This window comes from Macrosteles quadrilineatus, unplaced genomic scaffold (genome assembly GCF_028750875.1).
Source record: "Macrosteles quadrilineatus isolate MER2022 unplaced genomic scaffold, UCM_ALF_1.0 Scaffold_9__3_contigs__length_116548681, whole genome shotgun sequence".
NCBI lineage: Eukaryota > Metazoa > Arthropoda > Insecta > Hemiptera > Cicadellidae > Macrosteles > Macrosteles quadrilineatus.
The window spans coordinates 56,576,636-56,595,379 of NW_026542602.1; the positions used below are offsets into that span (position 1 = coordinate 56,576,636).

General features: G+C 33.5%; 1 protein-coding gene across 2 annotated transcripts in view; it reads right to left on the minus strand.

Annotated features, from left to right (window-relative positions):
* Nucleotides 1-16,631, minus strand: part of LOC129004033 (chromobox protein homolog 1-like) — a 37,171-nt gene extending 20,540 nt beyond the window's left edge. The window contains exons 1-3 of one of the 2 annotated variants that reach the window (XM_054432404.1): nucleotides 16,435-16,631; nucleotides 1,985-2,104; nucleotides 298-417 (exon numbers count right to left, since the gene is read on the minus strand). In XM_054432404.1, coding sequence (XP_054288379.1) covers nucleotides 298-417; nucleotides 1,985-2,104; nucleotides 16,435-16,467 — 273 coding nt within the window. In that variant the 5' untranslated portion in view covers nucleotides 16,468-16,631. The remainder of the gene's footprint in view (nucleotides 1-297; nucleotides 418-1,984; nucleotides 2,105-16,434) is intronic. The other variant, XM_054432406.1, reaches the window with a different exon arrangement.
* Between the last annotated feature and the right edge of the window lie 2,113 nt (nucleotides 16,632-18,744).

Genomic DNA, 18,744 nt, shown 5'->3' on the forward strand with positions numbered 1-18,744 from the left:
AATTAAAACATTTATCCCTGTTCTCCTGACCGCAAAACCTGGTTCCCAATTCGCTAAGCTTTACCATCTTTTGTTTAAAAAAGTCGGCTTTAATGTACCGAATTTCAGCATGTTGCATTTACAACTTGCTAACTTACTTGGTTGATACGGATATTCCGTCAATCGTTTTAAGTTTACATACTGTTGAAAGAACCCCAGAGGATCTATCATGGTTTGACAGTGAAATCCACAGTTTTCCCTTCACGGTTGAGTGTGTAACCCTGCCGAATGTTTGTACAATAATATTGCTTTACTCACAGGTTCTTTTTTGGCGGCCTTTTTTGGTTTGACAGGAGCCTTTTTCTTCTCTGAGCTTTCCTCCCCATTTTCAACCACCTCCTCTTCTTTTTCTTCTTCTGAAGGGTTCTCCTCGGGTTTCTGAAAATACAAGTAGGTAACATTATATAGACAAAAATTCCAAATACAAGGATTAGGAATCAAAACAGTTAATCTTACCATTACCAATTAAGTTAATCAGGGTACCAGTTTAAGAATGTAGAAATTGAATGGCATTGCTACATTAACAAATTTACAAAGACATGATGCATGGATTCATTAATTTACAGGCAAATCTAGAAAACTCTTAAGTTTAACCCTACCAAGACGGGTGATGAATATAAATATTTGATGCTTGTAAATGTTACGGATGGGAGGGAGATACTTCACGGCTGCTTCTGTAGACAGACTGGTTGGCACTAATACAGTACAGTAATCAGCTGATCCGGGCTACTATCGCACTATTTTTCAGTGATTTGAATTGTTGTTACATAGAATGTGGAATATCTGTAGGTGCACCTAACACTGCACCTAACATGTAATTTTTTTACGTGGTTCTGGCTGTATATTGACTTACTATGCAAGGAAACTGTACCGTACCGTAACAAAATAGCTCAGAATCATCTCCTGAGCTTCAGGACGGAATCATTTTGTCATGCTGAGCTTAATTATATAAGCAGTCTCATTCGACAGTAGCTACATAGGAAGTTAACAAATATAATTGTAGGGCTTGTAAGCACAATTCAACTGTGTGAATCTATGGCCTGTTATTGAACTTTACAAGAAAACGACAGTGATAAATTAATTAGGCCTAAATATGACGTGGAAAGCGAAAAGGGACCTCTTGTCTGGAATTTTTGATTTTGAGCCAAGTTATAGGCCTACGGTATGTATATTATATTTGAATTCCTTTTTAAATTCCGAATTACTTGGTGCAAGTCTCTTGCATCTACGATGTTAAAGTTATAGGAGTTTGAATTTTTTTATGGAGTGGGTCATATAGAGAAAACTATTTTGAAAATTTCAATTATAAACATAAAAACAGCTTTTTATTTATAGGCCTATTTATGGGACAATTTTGGTATCAACAGAAAGCTTCTAATGTCCTCTTTGGAAGCAATACAAATTTTTGTCTTAGCTCACAGGGGTTTTCATTTCAGAAAAAGGGACCTCTTGGCGGTCCTATGTTACTTCTTCATAAGATAAAAAAGGCACCACTTGAAGGACCACAAAATTTGTGAGATATTTTGGTCTCTGTAAACTGAACTTTGTTGTAGTCCTCTAAATTCCCAATAGAATGCAGTACAATTCATTTTTTGGACTAAAGCCTGTTTATAAAGTGAATATTAGAAATTAAACCTCTTGTTGTTAGGGCGAAATAACATTGAGCGACAACAGGTAGGTACCTTTTCCCAGATCGTGCAGGACTAACAAAAAGATTTATTTCAACCTTTTACATCTTACAAATCCATAATTTAACCGATACTGTCCTGTTCTAAGTTAAACGAGATATAACAATCAATATACCGGTGCTTAAATCAAAATTTTGGTATTTTTTACCGTAATTACTTAGCCTATATCGACCGTGCCGGTACCGAAAATTTTGCATCGTCGACAAGAGGTCCCTTTTTATATAGGCTAACTATTTAAATTTTGAGTCTATGCCTACCTTTTCTTTGGATTTGCCGGTAGTCTTGATAGCCTTCTTCTTAGCGGATGGATCGTCTACTCCATTCTCTTGGCTGGTGTTTTCTGTGTTGTCATTTGTAACACTCTCAGCCTCGACCTCCTGAAAATAATCTATTGTAACATAGGCCTAACCATAATTTTTTAGACTAGGCCTATTGCCAAAAATACAGACAAGTAGGCCTAAGCTATTTTTTTACATTCATTTTCATACGTAGGTTAAGTTAGAAAAACTCCATATAAAATAACCAAATTATCTAAATGGGCTATGATAGCGTACAAAATTGCAAAATGGCGGCCATTTACAATTTTTATAAAATCAGGCATTCTTTGGTAGGGTCAACGTGGGTAATTGTGAACACCAATGTACTACATGTTCCACAGTACATTTCACCGCATCCAACTCTTGGCCAACAGCTTACCGGAAGATACCGACCTCTTCTCCACCAGTGGCGAGTCGTTAAAAAGGTTGTTACTTGATCTGTGAGGCGCTGCCTTGATTTGTTGTTTAAGTAAAATAGTATCAGTTTATTTATTTATTACTATATAGTGGTTTAAATTACCTTGTTACTGTCAAAACGATCCTTTGTAGTTAGTAGACTACAGCTGTTTCATGCTACGAATGGAGCACATCATCAGGTCAGAAGAATGTCAAGTAGTCTTCATATTCCTCGCAGTGGAGTTCGTCAAAAGTTTAATAATAAATAGAGGACAAAACACATAACACACGGAAACACGAAACATTTAATATTGGTCGACCAGACGACGGTAACAACACACGTGATACGGCGCCGGTAGAGGGTGAGTCGCGACTGTCACGTGCCGTTGGCGTTGACCCCTACTCCTACTCCACTGTTATCCTTATCTCGTTCCTTTGTTTTCTGTTTATTGTGTATATGAATAGCGGTGTTGTAGATGATGTTTGATTCGAATGATAATTGTTCATTTAATATATTCTGTGGTTGTTCTTTTGACGCCTTGTAGATTTCAAACTCCTCAACTGTATCCATGTATCGTCCTTTATTGCAGAGTTGTACTATTTCTAAATTATTGTCGATATTTGTGTAATTATGGTTGGACGAAATTAAGTGGTTTGCATACGCTGATTTGGAATTTTTCTTTGGCATATGTTCCTTAAACCTGATGGAAAAAGATCTTGATGTTTGGCCTATGTAAAAATTTGGGACAATCGTCACATTTTAGTTTGTAAATTCCTGTTTTGTCCATTGTATTAGTTCTAGACGGTTGTCGTTCTTTGACGATGGTAGACAGTTTATTGTTAGTTTTGAAAGATACGACAACATCATTCTTAGCCAATTCTTTGGTCAAGGTGTGGTTCAGTACGACACCGTAGTTCGCACTTACGTATATTTTACTCTTATCATGTGGCTTATTATCATTTCTATTGCATTTCTTTATCAGTTTGTCAATCAAGGAACTGTTATAGCCATTGGCGATTGCTATATGTTTTAACGTATTTACTTCGTCGTTGTAATCAGTTGCACTCATTGGGATGGAGAGTAAGCGGTGTACAAAACTATTGTATGCAGCTGTTTTATGGTTATGTGGATGATGTGATAATGAATGGATCGTCTGATCTGTGGTGGTTGGTTTTCTGTAGATTTTAAATTGCAATTGGCTGTTGTATCTGGTAATGGTAACGTCTAGGAAATTAATGGATTTATTTTCTTCAATTTCAAGGGTAAACTGTAGGTTTTTGTGGAATCTATTTAAGTATGCCTGGAGTAAGCTGATTTGTCTCTCGTTGCCATTGAAAAGTATGAGGGTGTCGTCAACATATCTGCTATAGTGGATTATTTTATTGAGGTGTCGGTTGGAATCAGACCAAAGGTGTTCATTTTCTACATGGTTCAGGAATAACTCTGCGAGAATACTAGAAAGAGGTGAACCCATTGTTAGTCCCTCGTTCTGGATATAATATTTATTTTCGAATTCAAAATAATTCTGTTTCAGAACACTCCTTCTTATTTATTACGATTGTTATATTTTTCTATTGTAGTATTATTATTGTTATATATTATTGTCATTATTTGTTCCTGTTGTACTTATTATTGTTGCTATTGTATTTGTTGCTGTTGTTGTTTGTTGTTGTTGTTGTTATTATTAGCGAATTTCCCTATAGGGAAGTAGCTATTACCGTAGGTCTCATGGTAAGACTTAGGCCCGGGCCCGATTTACTTTTTCATTTTGATGTCCTCAGAGGCCAAAAACACCATTCGTTCAAATTTTTGTATATATATATATATATATATATATATAGATTTATATATATATATATATATATATGTGTCCGTGAACACGATAACTTGAGTAATTTTTATCCGATTTTGATGAAATTTGGTTTGAAGGTGTAAGGCGGGATAAACTTGAATGAGTTCGCGATCCAGCATGATCGGACCATGGGAACAGGGTTTTATGGGGGGTTTTTTGGGGTAAAAATTGGTTTTTCTCACTTTTGACCCTCAAAACACAAAATTTCCCAATTTTTCTCTAAACCTTCTTAAAGAGCTTAAAAAAACAAACAATTCAGTATATCAAAGTGTTTTTGTACGGTTATTGGTTACGGAGAAAACTAAAAAAATGGTAAATTTAAAATTCCCATGTTATTCTTATGGAGAATATTGTAAAATGTTGTAGTTTGCTTGTTTATGGATATATTTTGATCAAACTTAGCAAATTTATTTATTTTATAGTAAGCTATCAATATTTTACTAAAAACACACTTTATTAGTTTCCTTGTAGCAGCAAACCTAGGTACTCGTTAAACCTAATGTTATTTAAATAGATCAATTGAAAATCAATTCAGCTAAATGGAAATTCGCTTAGACGGCAGGTTTGCTGCAGCGGGGGTATTTTTGTTATCTTTGTTGGCTACAGATTTTTATTCAATGTTAATTATATCTAAGATTTATCATTGTTAGTCAACATTGCTCAGATTGTAGTTTGTTGTTTGTTGTTAAGTTCTCTCTGTTAAGTAGAATCTTATGCCCCTTTACATGTTTGGCTTGACCCTTTGTTATGTATTTTGACGTTTTTTGACCATTGGACCACTTTTGAGCTACATAGCTCAGTTATGATCGATATGACCCATATGAGAGTATAAATACCTTGTCCCTTACTATGTAAGGAACATGTTTAGGAAATAAAATCCAAAAATTAAACAAGTGATTTTCCTGAAATCGCCAGCAATCGATTGTATTTTGACCATTGGACCACTATTGAGCTGAGCTCAGTTAGCCTACGATCTATATCACCCATATGCAAGTATAAATACCTAGTCCTTTACTATGTAAGGAACGTATTAAGGTAATAGAATCAAAAATTAGAGATCAATTTTTCTGAAATTGCCAGCAATAGATTGTATTTTGACATTTTTTGACCACTTATGAGCTACGTAGCTCAGTTATGATCGATATCACCCATATGCAAGTATATATAAGTACCTAGTCCTTTACTATGTAAGGAAAGTATTAAGGTAATAAAATCCAAAATTTAATGATCATTTTTTCTGAAATCGCCAGCAATAGATTCATTTTAAGTGATTTTCTATCATAGGATCTCTTTCAAGCTACATATATAAGCTATGATCGAGTTAGCTCTTATAAGGGATATAGGTATATATTATCTTGTATTTTACTATGTTACTAACATAATAAAACAACAAGGCAATAATTTGTTTATGCAGTTTTATACATATATATTAGAGAACTAGTATACTCAACGCTCTGCGGGTGCCATGAAACCTCATTTTGGCCGCGTTTTGATTTCGAAGAAAAAAATTTCCCGCCACTGATTATTTGGAGGTTATGTTAACCTAGTGATGACATAGTCAGACTGAGGTATGACGTTTTACTGTGACGTGAGATCGTCGGAGGGGCGGTACGAGAAGTGGGCGGAGTTATTGCTGATCTATTGCCAGTTTCACGACGATCGTAGGCCTAAGCTAGGAAAAATTGTTCCAGGGTTTTTTCCATTAATGGTAGATTTGTGTTAAGAAAATCTTTTAACTTAGGGCCTAGACCTTATGTTGCATTAAGCAACTTGTGCTGCTCTACTGGTCTCGGTCTAGGAGGAAGTAGGGGGGTAGCGGATTTTTATCCCCCTGGAATTTTACCCCCTGTGCAAACGTGACATCACAAACCAGGGGGTAAAATTCCGGCCACAAACTTTTGAGTTTCGCGACATCAGCTCGATGGATTAAACGCGGAATTAAACATATATTTTCACGGTTGTGAATTTAATCAGAACACATGTAATTATAAAAACCTAGAGTGTACGGCCCGGATTTTTACCCCCGGAATTTTACCCCCTAGCCAGATATATAAATTAGTGAGAATAATTAATTATCTTCATTCTGTTTTAATTTAATAGTAAACATTTCATTACTTATTATGTAGCCTACTGTAGGTACATTAATTTAGGCCTACTATTTGTAACATTATCTAATCGGACAAGTTTTTAATTTTAATTTTGAGATTCTAGTATTAGGATTCGATCTTTGAAGCCAACAGTTGGTTAATATGGCGTAAACAATCAAATGAATGATAATTGTTTCGAACATTTCTTTACAAAATAAATAAATAAAGATAGGGTCTATCCATATCATATTAGTTAGTGAGTCGGTGGCTCAGTCGGTAGCGTCGCGGACTTCGGGCCCAAGGCAGCGATGTCGTGGGTTCGGATCCTGGTCACTGCCGATAACATTTTATCAGTACAGTTCACCTTTGTACTGTACCGGCTCACTCCTTGCTTTGCTGTAAACGATCCACGCACGGGCGCTTAGTCTATGTGGACGGGCAAATGCAAGGTTAAAAGAGGCCGCCAACCTCTTTTTTTAAAATAAAAAAAAAAAAAATATATCAAGTGATCCAACAGGGGTTGCTTGACCATTTTTAAAATAAATAATATGTTTATCCTTTATCAATTCTGGGTTCAAAAGTGATTTAAAAATTTTTTTATCTATTTTGTTACTCCTACGGCGGCCATTTTTGTTTTGCAGAACACGCAAATCTTTGCTCATGTAAGGGTTTGCGTTAACTTGCACAACTTGGTAACCATGAACACTAGAGTGATGAAACAAAAAGCATTTTAATCTGGAAGAAACAGCCTAAATATTATGTTCAGTACATATTGAAATGTGTATCAAAAACAGTTTTAAACCCATCTCAACATTTCATAAGAAAACGGAAAAAATTTCAACTTTTGAAGGCGTAAGCATACTTTCAATCAAGGAGAGGTTTTTCACAATTATTTATCTTAAAATATACTTTAATTTTAGTTTCTTCTCAGATTCTTGTTTTTATACCCTTAATATAATTTATTAAAACTATTAACAAAACTTTTTTAAATTAAATATGTTTTTTAAGGAATTTTAAAACGTAACGAAATTGACGTTTTTTTTTGTACTCTGCTCACAAAAAAACCTGTAAAAAATAGAAATTATTAGAATTAAGCTCTGCTGAACTAATTACTATGTTTTATATGACATATACTACTTGTATACAAAGAACCATACCAAAGTAAATTTGTTTATGAAAAAAATTTATTTGTTTTGATTTTGTCCCTCAATTTAGGTCCCAGGCCAAAAAAATGTGAAAAAGTTAATAAAAAAATACAATTTTATTATGTTGTTGTTTATTTATCCCTATTTTATCCCTTGTAATCCTTATTTTTTACTTAATTAGTGAATAAATTAGTTTTAAATCTTTTAAAAGCTGATTTTGTCAGTTTCGTTACTGTCCCCAGAGGCTAGTTTGAATATCATTAAACTCTAAAGTAATGTAGAATCAAAAAGAAATCTGTAAACTAAATATAAAACGTAATAACTAATGTCTGTATATTCTTATACCACACCTATATTTTCCATAATATTGTTATTTAAAGAGAAAATAATAAAAAACTGTGTGTCCCCGGCTTTTGCCATCGTCTGCAGAGATATTTTAAATTCGCGCTACAAACTACGTGATTCGCCGATATCCCGCCCAATCATACTACAGTGGCAAAAGGAACTAATGAAGTTTGCGGTGAAAGTGTTTCGTGTGGGTATTTTCTTTATATTTCGAATGAAATAAATAAATACAGGACTACTGAAGGTAAGTACCTTTATTACACATCAGTTTCGTTACTCATGTTTATATAAAAGTAATATGTTAATTGTTCTAATTAAGGTTTAGTAGTAGACAGTAGGTCAGTACAAACATAACCTATACGTCTCTTTGCTCACCCTGGCGATGTTCAGCACCATCTGGCGCGAAAATGTCAAGATCGTCAGTTACGTTACAGTCATTTTCGTTCCGCTACGAAACTGACGTCAGATTTTGCTACGTAATGAAACTGACGAAACCGTGACGTATCTGACGATTTTTGTATTCTGTATAAACATAACTGTTTTTTTTTTATAATACTACCTGTTCTTCTAATAGTTTGTTATTATGTGGGACAATAATAAGCAATTTAGCAAAGTGTAACATTAATGTTTTTGCCGCACCTCTCGTTTTCTTGCATCCTCGATGTTTTTCTTGTTCCTGTTGATCTCATCTTAACCTCACTAAGATTTAATATCATTTTTATATTTTCGGGTATCATTCTAATGCAGGATTTTTTTTGCTTTACAGTTGCTAGATTGAAAAAATGGCGAAAAAAACAAAGAAAAAGACAGTTGAATCAAAAAAACTGGAAAGGCAAAATAAACTCGCCGCAAATCGTCAAAAAAAATATAGAGACAAAATGTCAGAAGAACAGAAAGCTGAATACAGAAAGAAGGCAAGGGAAAGATATCAAAAAAGGAAAGCAGAGAACAAAGTAAAATTTATAAAGGAACTTAGCGCTAAAGAGCAAAAAGAAAGAAGAAAAAGGTGGAAAGAAGACTCAAAGAGGTATCGCGACAAGAAGAAAATGCAAGAGAAGGCCTTGGAAAACACCCCCCCTGAATCTGGAGAGGAAGAAGACATTGTACAAGTGCCCCAACAAGTTTCAAGACAAAATTTGAGTGGAAGAAAGAAAGTAAGACGGGATCGAGCAAAGGCATATAGAGAGCTTAGAAAAAAGGATGAAAAAATATTAAGTCTGGAAAGAAAACTAGAAAAATGTAAAAAACGGTTGCAAAGATTGAAAAAAAAAACAAGTAAAAGTGACAATCAAACACTAGCCTCACCCTCACCTTCAAAGAAAGTGAAAGAAGTGATAGGTAAAGATCGTGTATCTCCCAATGTACGCAGACAATTATTCATTGGGTTTGCGTTGCAAAAACAATTAAAAACACAACTTCAAAGTGTAAGTCCTAAAACTAAAGAAATCCAAATAGTACGAAAAGTGGTTGGAACTAAAATCTTAAGGAAATACAGACTTCAAAATCAGTTGAAACAAATTCTTCCGTACAAATGCAATAAGCATGAGACTGACAAAGTGAATGCTGAATACTGAAGAAAAGTTTACCGGACAATTAAAGTTAAGGACTTCAAAACACTTCAAAAGTTCTTTGAAGATGACACCGTCTCAAAAATGTGCCCAGGAAATAAAGACGTGGTGAAGAAAGGCAAAGTTAAAAAGCAGCGTCGAATCCTTCTGGACACCATGAAGAACCTGTATCTGAGATTTGTTAAGGAATATGGGCGAAAAATCTCATACTCCACATTTACACGTGTAAGGCCGTTTTGGGTCCAGCCTCCAAATGCAAGAGACCGCGAAACGTGTGCTTGCATTATACACGAAAACATGCAACTCCTGGTAAATGCTCTAAAACGTTCAAATGTTATAAAGTTTGCCAATGCAAATGATCTCGTGAAATGCCCAATTAAAGAAATGGAGTTTCATGGTGACACAGTTGATGAACTTAAATTCCATCAGTGGAAAACGCAGTTTGAAATGAAAGACATTAAAGGAGTTTGTAGGAAAATCAGAAAGACTGTTAAGTCTCAAGTGTCTGAGCCAATAGCAAAAGTAAAGAAACGTTTCTATAAGTCTCTGGAAGTGTTTAACAAACACGTTGCCAATCTGAAACATCAATCTAAGGCATTTAAACAGCTGAAGAGCAATCTAAAGGATGGTGAACTTATTTTTCACATCGACTTTTCTCAGAACTACGTTGCTAAGTATGCAAATGAAATCCAAGGCACACATTTTGGAGCATCCAAACGCCAGATTTCATTGCATACAGGGCTATTATATTATCATATTGGCGAGACAACAAAGGCTGAAACTTTTTGCACCCTCTCTGATAATTTAGACCATCATGCGCATGGTGTTTGGGCGCATATGGCACCTATTCTCGAAGAAACTAATGAAAGATTCCCGGATACTCATACAGTGCATGTGTTTTCGGATAGTCCGTCTTCCCAGTATAGGAACCGGACAAACGTTTACTTAATGAAGACAATCCTACCGAACATTTTCAAAAAAGTCAAACGTGTGACTTGGAACTTCAGTGAACCTGGTCATGGGAAGGGGGCCATGGATGGCGTAGGTGGCCACATAAAAAGAAGCGCAGACTCAGAAGTCAAACACGGCAAAGATATCACATGTGCTGCTGACATTGTATCAGCATTAAATGATAAGACCAAGACTCGGCTTCTTGAGATTCCTTACACTTCTATTGAATCTGCAAAAAAGGCCCTCCCTAAATCTATCCCAGAAATAAAGGGGATCATGAGTTTGAGGCAAATAACGTTTAGTACTGTTGGAAGTATGTTTGGCCGAAAACTCTCCTGCTTTGATTGTCCAGTCAACAAGGTATGCCCACATTTCGGTGTAATGCAAATAAATATCACTAAGGAAGCTGGAAATAAAAATATCCTCCAAACAAAAGACTCGGAATCAAATTCACAAGAAAAAGGTACTCAAAGTTAGCAATGTTTATAGGCCTACATCAAGTGACGAAAGTGACTTTCCACTTGAAGAGGAAGGGTCAGCAAGCACTAATCTGAAAGACTCATCCACTAAATCTATTGGTAAGGAGCAAAAAAAAAATCATTATCAGCTTCATTTCAATAAATAATAAAATTGCAATAACGTTCATGAGCCATTAAAACAGTTTTTGCTAATAAATTAAAAGTTACATTAAATTTAATGACTACTTAAAATAAATTTAAATAAATTAATTTAATAAATTTAAATTAATTAAATTAAAGGAAATGTTTTTGTTTTCAAACATTCTATTAAATTAAAAAAACGTATGTCTTAATTGAAATAATAAGTTTAATGAAAATTGTTTTTATTTCAGATCCAGATAATATTCAAGCCGGGATATTTTTGATAGTAAATTTGAAAAATGAAAAGGATGTACCTTATCGCTATTTGGCTGTGTGCAATTCAGCCATTGAAGACAATGGTGAAGTGGAGGTGACATTTGCTAAACGCGTTGGAGAGAATAACACTACTTTCAAAGTTGTGGACAGTGACAACTCGTTTGTTCATTTCACCGATATTGTTGAGATCCTTCCTCCTCCTGAAATGATCATGAAGGGGGATAGGTTTTTTTATGAATTCGACTGTGACATTGACGTACACCAATAGTTGTGAAAGTGACGTTCAGCGTTTTTTATTGCCTTACAAAAATAGTAGGGAAGGTCACGTTCAGCCTTTTTACTTACCTTACATTTAGTATTAATTTCCAGTGTATTTATTTTATTTCTATAATAAGTTGGTAACACGTTCCTACGAAAAATAATCCTACGACTAAGTCAGTCTTGTAGTCAGTTTTGTTTCGACGAAAATCAGCTTATTCAGTATTTATGTTAAAAATAAGGATTACATGGGGGGTAAAATAAACATAAATAAACAACAAAATAATGTTTTTGTTAATTTTTATTAAGTTTTTCACATTTCTTTGGCCTGAAACCTATATGTAGTGTCAGTTTCGTTACGTGATATTCATTTTCGTCACGCGCGGTCAGTTTCGTAACACATAATCAGTTTCGTAACTCCCAAGAAATGTATTTTTTCATGGATATTTTCGTACTTGATTTGACCAACTAATATTTATTTGTAATAATACAATATAATTACATACTTTAACACAGAAACAAGTGCCTGACAAATTTTTTATAGACTGAAACAACAAACTTTGTCTTGCATCCTTATACCATTGGAACGAATAAAATCTCAGACTTGATTTTTTTTTTGTGTGTGTAGCAACTCAGTAGAACTGTTTGTATTTCAAATATCAACCATGAGACTTAATTCATTTAAAAGTTATCTTTTTTCAAAAACTGAAATTTTTTGAAAAATTCAAATTTTGAGTCTCAATATCTTTGTTGGGACAAAGTTTAAAAATCTGAAATTTTTACCAAAAACCCCTCTTATGGTTGTTATACTGCTGTATGAATTTCATCTTTGAGATTTAGGCCTACTTTTAAGCTAAGTTACAGTATCATGAAAATCGCAAAAACCCCATAAGCTCGGCCAAAGCGGCTAGTACTGTAGGTAGCTTAAAAATTAATTTATAGGTCTAGGTAATTATTTTATTTAATGTAAACTTACTTAACTTACTTTAAAGTAATGTATAGCCTTTTCTTGCAAATTTCTTGTCTTTTATGTGAAATTAAAAAAAAACTTTTTATCAGATTATTTTCATTTAGGTTTACCGGTACACCTTTTTTTTCAATAGGCCTAAATATTTTGAACTAATTTATTAATTTATTGAACCACTTTCATTTTAATAAAGAATATTAGAAATTTTACATACAAAAGCTGTTTGAAAGACAAGTTCTTATACAACTTTTTTTACTTGTTAGTGTTTTTTGTTCTACTTTGGTCATGCTAATTAGGAAGTTTGGATGTTTCTTCATTCAGTTTGGGTTTGTCCTTCCAGTGGTTTTTGTCAGTTAAAAGAGATTTAATTTTCTCAAAACTTTGTTATTGTTTATAGGCACCCAAGCTTGGTCTTTCTAATTTGTTTTAAAGGCGGTTGGTTGTTGGTCCTGCTGGATCTTTATTTTGATAACTGATGTCAATCACCTCTGCCACCCACCACTGTCATACACAAATGCAATAGAGTCTTTGGTATGAAGTGTAATTTTTACAGCTTTCAGTTGCTAGTGAGGTTACGAAGCACCTAACATTACTACTGTCCGGTACAGGAATAAAACAATGGAAGCTTCTTGTTCCAGTAATCTTTAAATAGTTCTCAAATCGGTCCAGGAGTTTGTTGTTGAGGTGTTGAGTGATTTCTTCATCTGTTATAAAAATGAATTATTTTGTTAAGAAAAACTGTGTTTTGTGACTCATTTACGACTTCCTGTAGGTACTGGAGACTGTATCAGTTCCCACTGAATATGAGTTATTTTTTTTCAAAATACCACAATAAACACTTATTGATTTGTGTTATACAGGTTACGGTACATTAAATCTAAATGGAAAATAAATTTTAAGACCTCAATATAAATAGAATTAACTAAGTTTTATTTAAGTTAAATGATAAATAAAACTTAAAATTTAGCAGGATTTTCTTTATTTTTAGTACCGTAGCGGTACATATAGGCCTAATTTGTACTTTGGGTAACTTACAAAGTTTAAGTTAAAAATCTGTTTTGGATTTTTGAAATGAACATTAAGATAAGTTTACATTAAATAAAATAATTACCTACACCTATAAATTAATCTTTAAGCTACCTACAGTACTAGCCACGTTGGCCGAGCTTATGGGTTTTTTGTGATTTTCATGATACTGTAACTTAGCTTAAAAGTAAATCTCAAAGATGAAATTCATACAGCAGTAGCCTATAACAACCATAAGAGGGGTTTTTGGTAAAAATTTCAGATTTTTACACTTTGTCCCAACAAAGATATTGAGACTAAAAATTTGAATTTTTCAAAAAAATTCAGTTTTTGAAAAATGATAACTTAAAGGAATTAAGTCTCATTGTTGATATTTGAAATACAAACAGTTCTACTGAGTTGCTACACACACAAAAAAAATCAAGTCTGAGATTTTATTCGTTCCAATGGTAATACGCCTTCAAAAGTTGAAATTTTCCCGTTTTCTTATGAAATGTTGAGATGGGTTTATAACTGTTTTTGATAGGCCTACACATTTCAATAAATATGTAGGCCTACTGAACATAATATTTAGGCTGTTTCTTCCAGATTAAAATGCTTTTTGTTTCATCGCTCTAGTGTTCATGGTTACCGAGTTGTGCAAGTTAACGCAAACCCTTATATGAGCAAAAATTTGCGTGTTCCGCAAAACAAAAATGGCCGCCGTAGAAGTAACAAAAGAGATAAAAAAAAATTAAAATCACTTTTGAACCCAGAATTGATAGAGGTATCTAGGATAAAATTATTATTTATTTTTAAAATGGTCAAGCAACCAATTATTTTATTTCTGGATCACTTTGATATGGATTGACCCGATAGGCTATTAAGTTAAATAATGAAATGTTTACAATTAATTAAAAACAGAAATAAGAAAATCAATCATTCAATTTCTAAAACCGGCCAGGGGGTAAAATTCCAGGTGGTAAAAATCCGGCCCGTACATCTTTAACCCTCCGAGTGTCACGTGTTTTGGCCTTAATGTCAGCCTATTTTTTGCTCATTTGCAAGGTTTTATTAAAACTGATCTGAGAAGCTTAAAAACAATGTTAATTATACTGTTCTATATACCATTTTGTTTGGAAAATCTTGGGCTTCAATATTATATATAAAACATAAGGAAGATTTTTTTAAAAAAATTTTTTAGGTAAAAAAAAATGTATAATTTCGAAAATTAAAAAAAAAAATAAGTTTGCGCTCAATGAAATTGTATAAATTATAGGCCTATAAATATTTGAAAATAGCCACTTTGTTCTAAATTTTATGAGGATTACAAATATATAATAATATAAGGAAGTAGATTTGCAAATAAATAAGTTATGGGCAAAAAACAGATTTCAGTAGGCCTACATAGCGTTTAGCTAAGAATGCATAGCCCAACCATAGCTAGGAATCTGGCTGATAATTTACATCAATATCACTACCTACTTCTTCAGGATCATCAACCAGCACTTCAAAACCACTTAAATCTTCTTATAATGCACCACGTATATCACTACTTTTGATTTTTAACACTAAAACAATGATAAATGTAATAAAACACATCAGTCATCGGTCCGAGGGTAACCTAGCTGTTTACAAATACACGCACGTCAGCTCAGTCAGCTGTCTGCTACAATATTTTCGGAACTAAAATGAATAGTGCTTAGAGACAGACCTCTGGAGAAAGCTTAGAATATTACGGAAAGAACGATACCTAACTCAATCCAGTACAGTCCGATTCAGTTAGTCATAGAGCCTTCGCCGTAAACAGTTTTCGCGAGTCGCTGTAGCGACGCACGACACTATACAAAGTGCGTTACGCGTCGCTGCAGCGACGCATGACACTCGGAGGGTTAACTTAGTTGTCTAAACGCTAGTTATATGGACAGGGGGTAAAATTCCGGTTTTTATCGCTAATCTAATTAATCACGCTCTGGCTATTTTCATTAGACTTCCAAATCCGCGGGGGTAAAATTCCGGCCGCGAACAAACTTTTGGCCACTCAGGATCCTACGTCATAGTGACGTCAGCTTTGCCCAGGGGGTAAAATTCCAGCGACCCAAAGTAGGTAAATTAATTAGGTCTATGCTCTCTGGGTAACTTGGGTTAAAGGATAGCATACACGGTTATTTTATGTCAAGTAATCAAGTAATCAAGTACTTTATTGGTCATTAAATAGCCTAATCATTGATTACAATAGACCTCGTCAGAGACACATATATAAAACAATAGCGATACATTATCACAGTCACATTTTAGCATACAAAATAGAAAGGCTTGCATATCACAGACGCTACAATAAATAAATAGCTGTACAGTTAAATAGATAGAAAAAACATGCATAGAGTTATAAGATTATTATTAAGATTATTATAAGATTAGATTAGTTATAAGATGTCTAGGCCTAGGGCCTTACTTGGCCTAGAGGACTTAGGTAGGCCTAATGGGCCTAACAAAACAATAACTTAGGCCCAGAATTTGTGCAAGATACCGTATCTAAATTTGGGCATTTCAAAATAACCAAGTAAGTTAATTATTAACTAAGTAAAAACGACGAAAGTTAAATAAAATTGACTGTTGTAAGCTTAGGATTAGACTAAGTAAAAGTAAGTTATTATGACGATAGCCAATAGCTAAAGTGCTGCATCAGTAAAAACAAAAATGGCGGTTGGCGGGATTCTGAGATGAAGTAGGCCTTATGATTAATATAGGTCAACGGGTTTAATGTTTTCGAAACTAAATAATAGGGTTTGTTATGACCAGTAGCATACATCGACCAAAATTATGTAAACTAAAAATAGGTAAAAAATGAATATAACATAATAGCCTGAATTGAGTTACTGTGATCGTAAGGACGCCGAGCCGAGAGTCCACTAACTTGCATTACATTAGGTTACTTACCTCTTTCTTTGTAGGCTTTTTTCCTTTAACCATTGCACTGGATTAAATTTGGGACACTAATCGCTACTATGGGTACAGTTTCTAAATCCCGTTTCAAAAATAAGCCTAGTTAGGAATTAGGATCAGCAATTAACCGATAAACCGGTGAAATAAACGAATAGCCAACGATTCGATCCGACCGAATGAATAGCGATGATGGCAGTTGAGATCGAGATGCGGAAGAGATCGAGTACGCTACTAACAGTAACAGTGTGACCACTCAACTACAGACAAAAAATAATTTTCCCTGTCTGAAGCAGGAGATAATATATGCTACCATACAGCGATACCATTGATTAAAAGGTAGACTACTCCCTTTCGGCAACAACATTCGTGTCAAGTGATGGGATTTGTGCTCTTGAAGTTCCTTGGTGGTGCCTTTAGAGGGCCACACGCTCAACAGTGTTAAGTGATGAAATGTCTTGTTGTCAGCATACTATCAAAAAGTTTTTCTCCCTCCAGATCCATCCTTTTGTTATATAGTTTTGTTTTTATGTTACGTTAGCTTTTTCACAGTTTATTATATTGTTATCTATTGCCATAGTCTATTATTGTTATGTATAGTGAATTTATTAATGTTAATTATTTACAATGTTGTCATTTTGATGATACTGATTGTTATTGATGTTAATTATTCACACTTATTGTTATTGTAGTTAATTATTTACACTGTTTCTTGTTATTGTTATTGATGTTTATTATTCACACTGTTTCTTGTTATTGTTATTGATGTTAATTATTTACACTGTTTCTTATTATTGTTATTGATGTTAATTATTTACACTGTTTCTTGTTATTGTTATTGATGTTAATTATTTACACTGTTTCTTGTTATTGTTACTTTTTTCACAATGTTGTAACGGTTGTAATTTACTCAAACTGTCCACCACCACCACCAAACTTCTTACTCATTTATTGATGTTTTCTATTGTATTATCTTGTTGCATGTAAATCTTGTCAATGTATTATTTTGTAAAATAGCGATTGCCGTCGGAATGAATAAATAAAATAAATAAAATAAAACATTCATTGACTTCGTGTAGACTTCGGGCACTGCTAGTAGATCAATTATGAATCAATTTTTGGAATAAACAAATATTGCAAAAAAATTAAAATTGAATCAAATTATACTCATGTTTAAGAAAAATTACACATTATCAAAACTAATCATTAAGGGCAATATATACCTAACGCTTGAATAACATGTTTATTATCATTATTATTGGAAAAAATACATACTTTCTCATATATATATATATATATTATTACTTCATTCTATAATCTATTTTTCACTCTTATTTAGATTAGGCCTAAAATACGCATCTAGCTATTAGCATAACATGCCGATATTAGGAAAACTTATTTTAACCAAACATCCAAATGAAATATAACGGGAAAAAATGTGGGAAAAATTCCCATACACGGGAACACTGAATCCGAAGTTGATTTCAAACCGAGAAGAAAAGGAAGTGGGGGAGAAGAAGGAATCAGACATGATGAAAAATCTACTTTTAGCGGGAAAAACTATCAAATACTAAGGTTTGAATAATAAATAATGGTAAACTAACTATAAATAACACAGCAGTCTGGTTTATAAATAACAATTTAGCATATTTGAAATTTATAAGATTGTTTCACCCTTCTACTCGTAAATTGGTCATTCATGGTTCGTTTTAAATTTTATTAGGCTCAAAATAAATTACTTATTAAATTATTTGATTAATCTGTTAGCACGATTCATTTGATTTTGATGAAATTCGGTATAAACGTGTAAACCTGCATTTATTTGAACGAGTTCATTTTCATTTTTATTTTCCACGGCAATGCCATTTACAAAATAATTAGTTAAGATTATAATAAGATTATATAAATACAAAACATTAAATTACAACAAAACAACATTTCATCAGCAATCGAGTTGGCGAAGCAACATGATTGGAACGGGGTGTAATGGGGTAAAATTGGGTTTTACAACATTAATTTTGAAAATTTTATCCCGAAACCATTTTGTAGAGATGAAAACAAATAGTTTAGTACATTGAAGCATTGTTGTACGCCTAATAGTTATGGTGAAATCTACAAATTTTCAAAATTCCAGTGTTATCCTTATGGTTAATTAAGTATAGTAGCATTCTTGAGGATAATCTTTCGATCAAATTGGCCAGTTATTTATTTTATACTAAGCTATAGCTTACATTTCACTAAAAACACACACTATATTACCATTGACTATGAATCCTTAAGGATTCATAGTCAATGATATTACCTTCC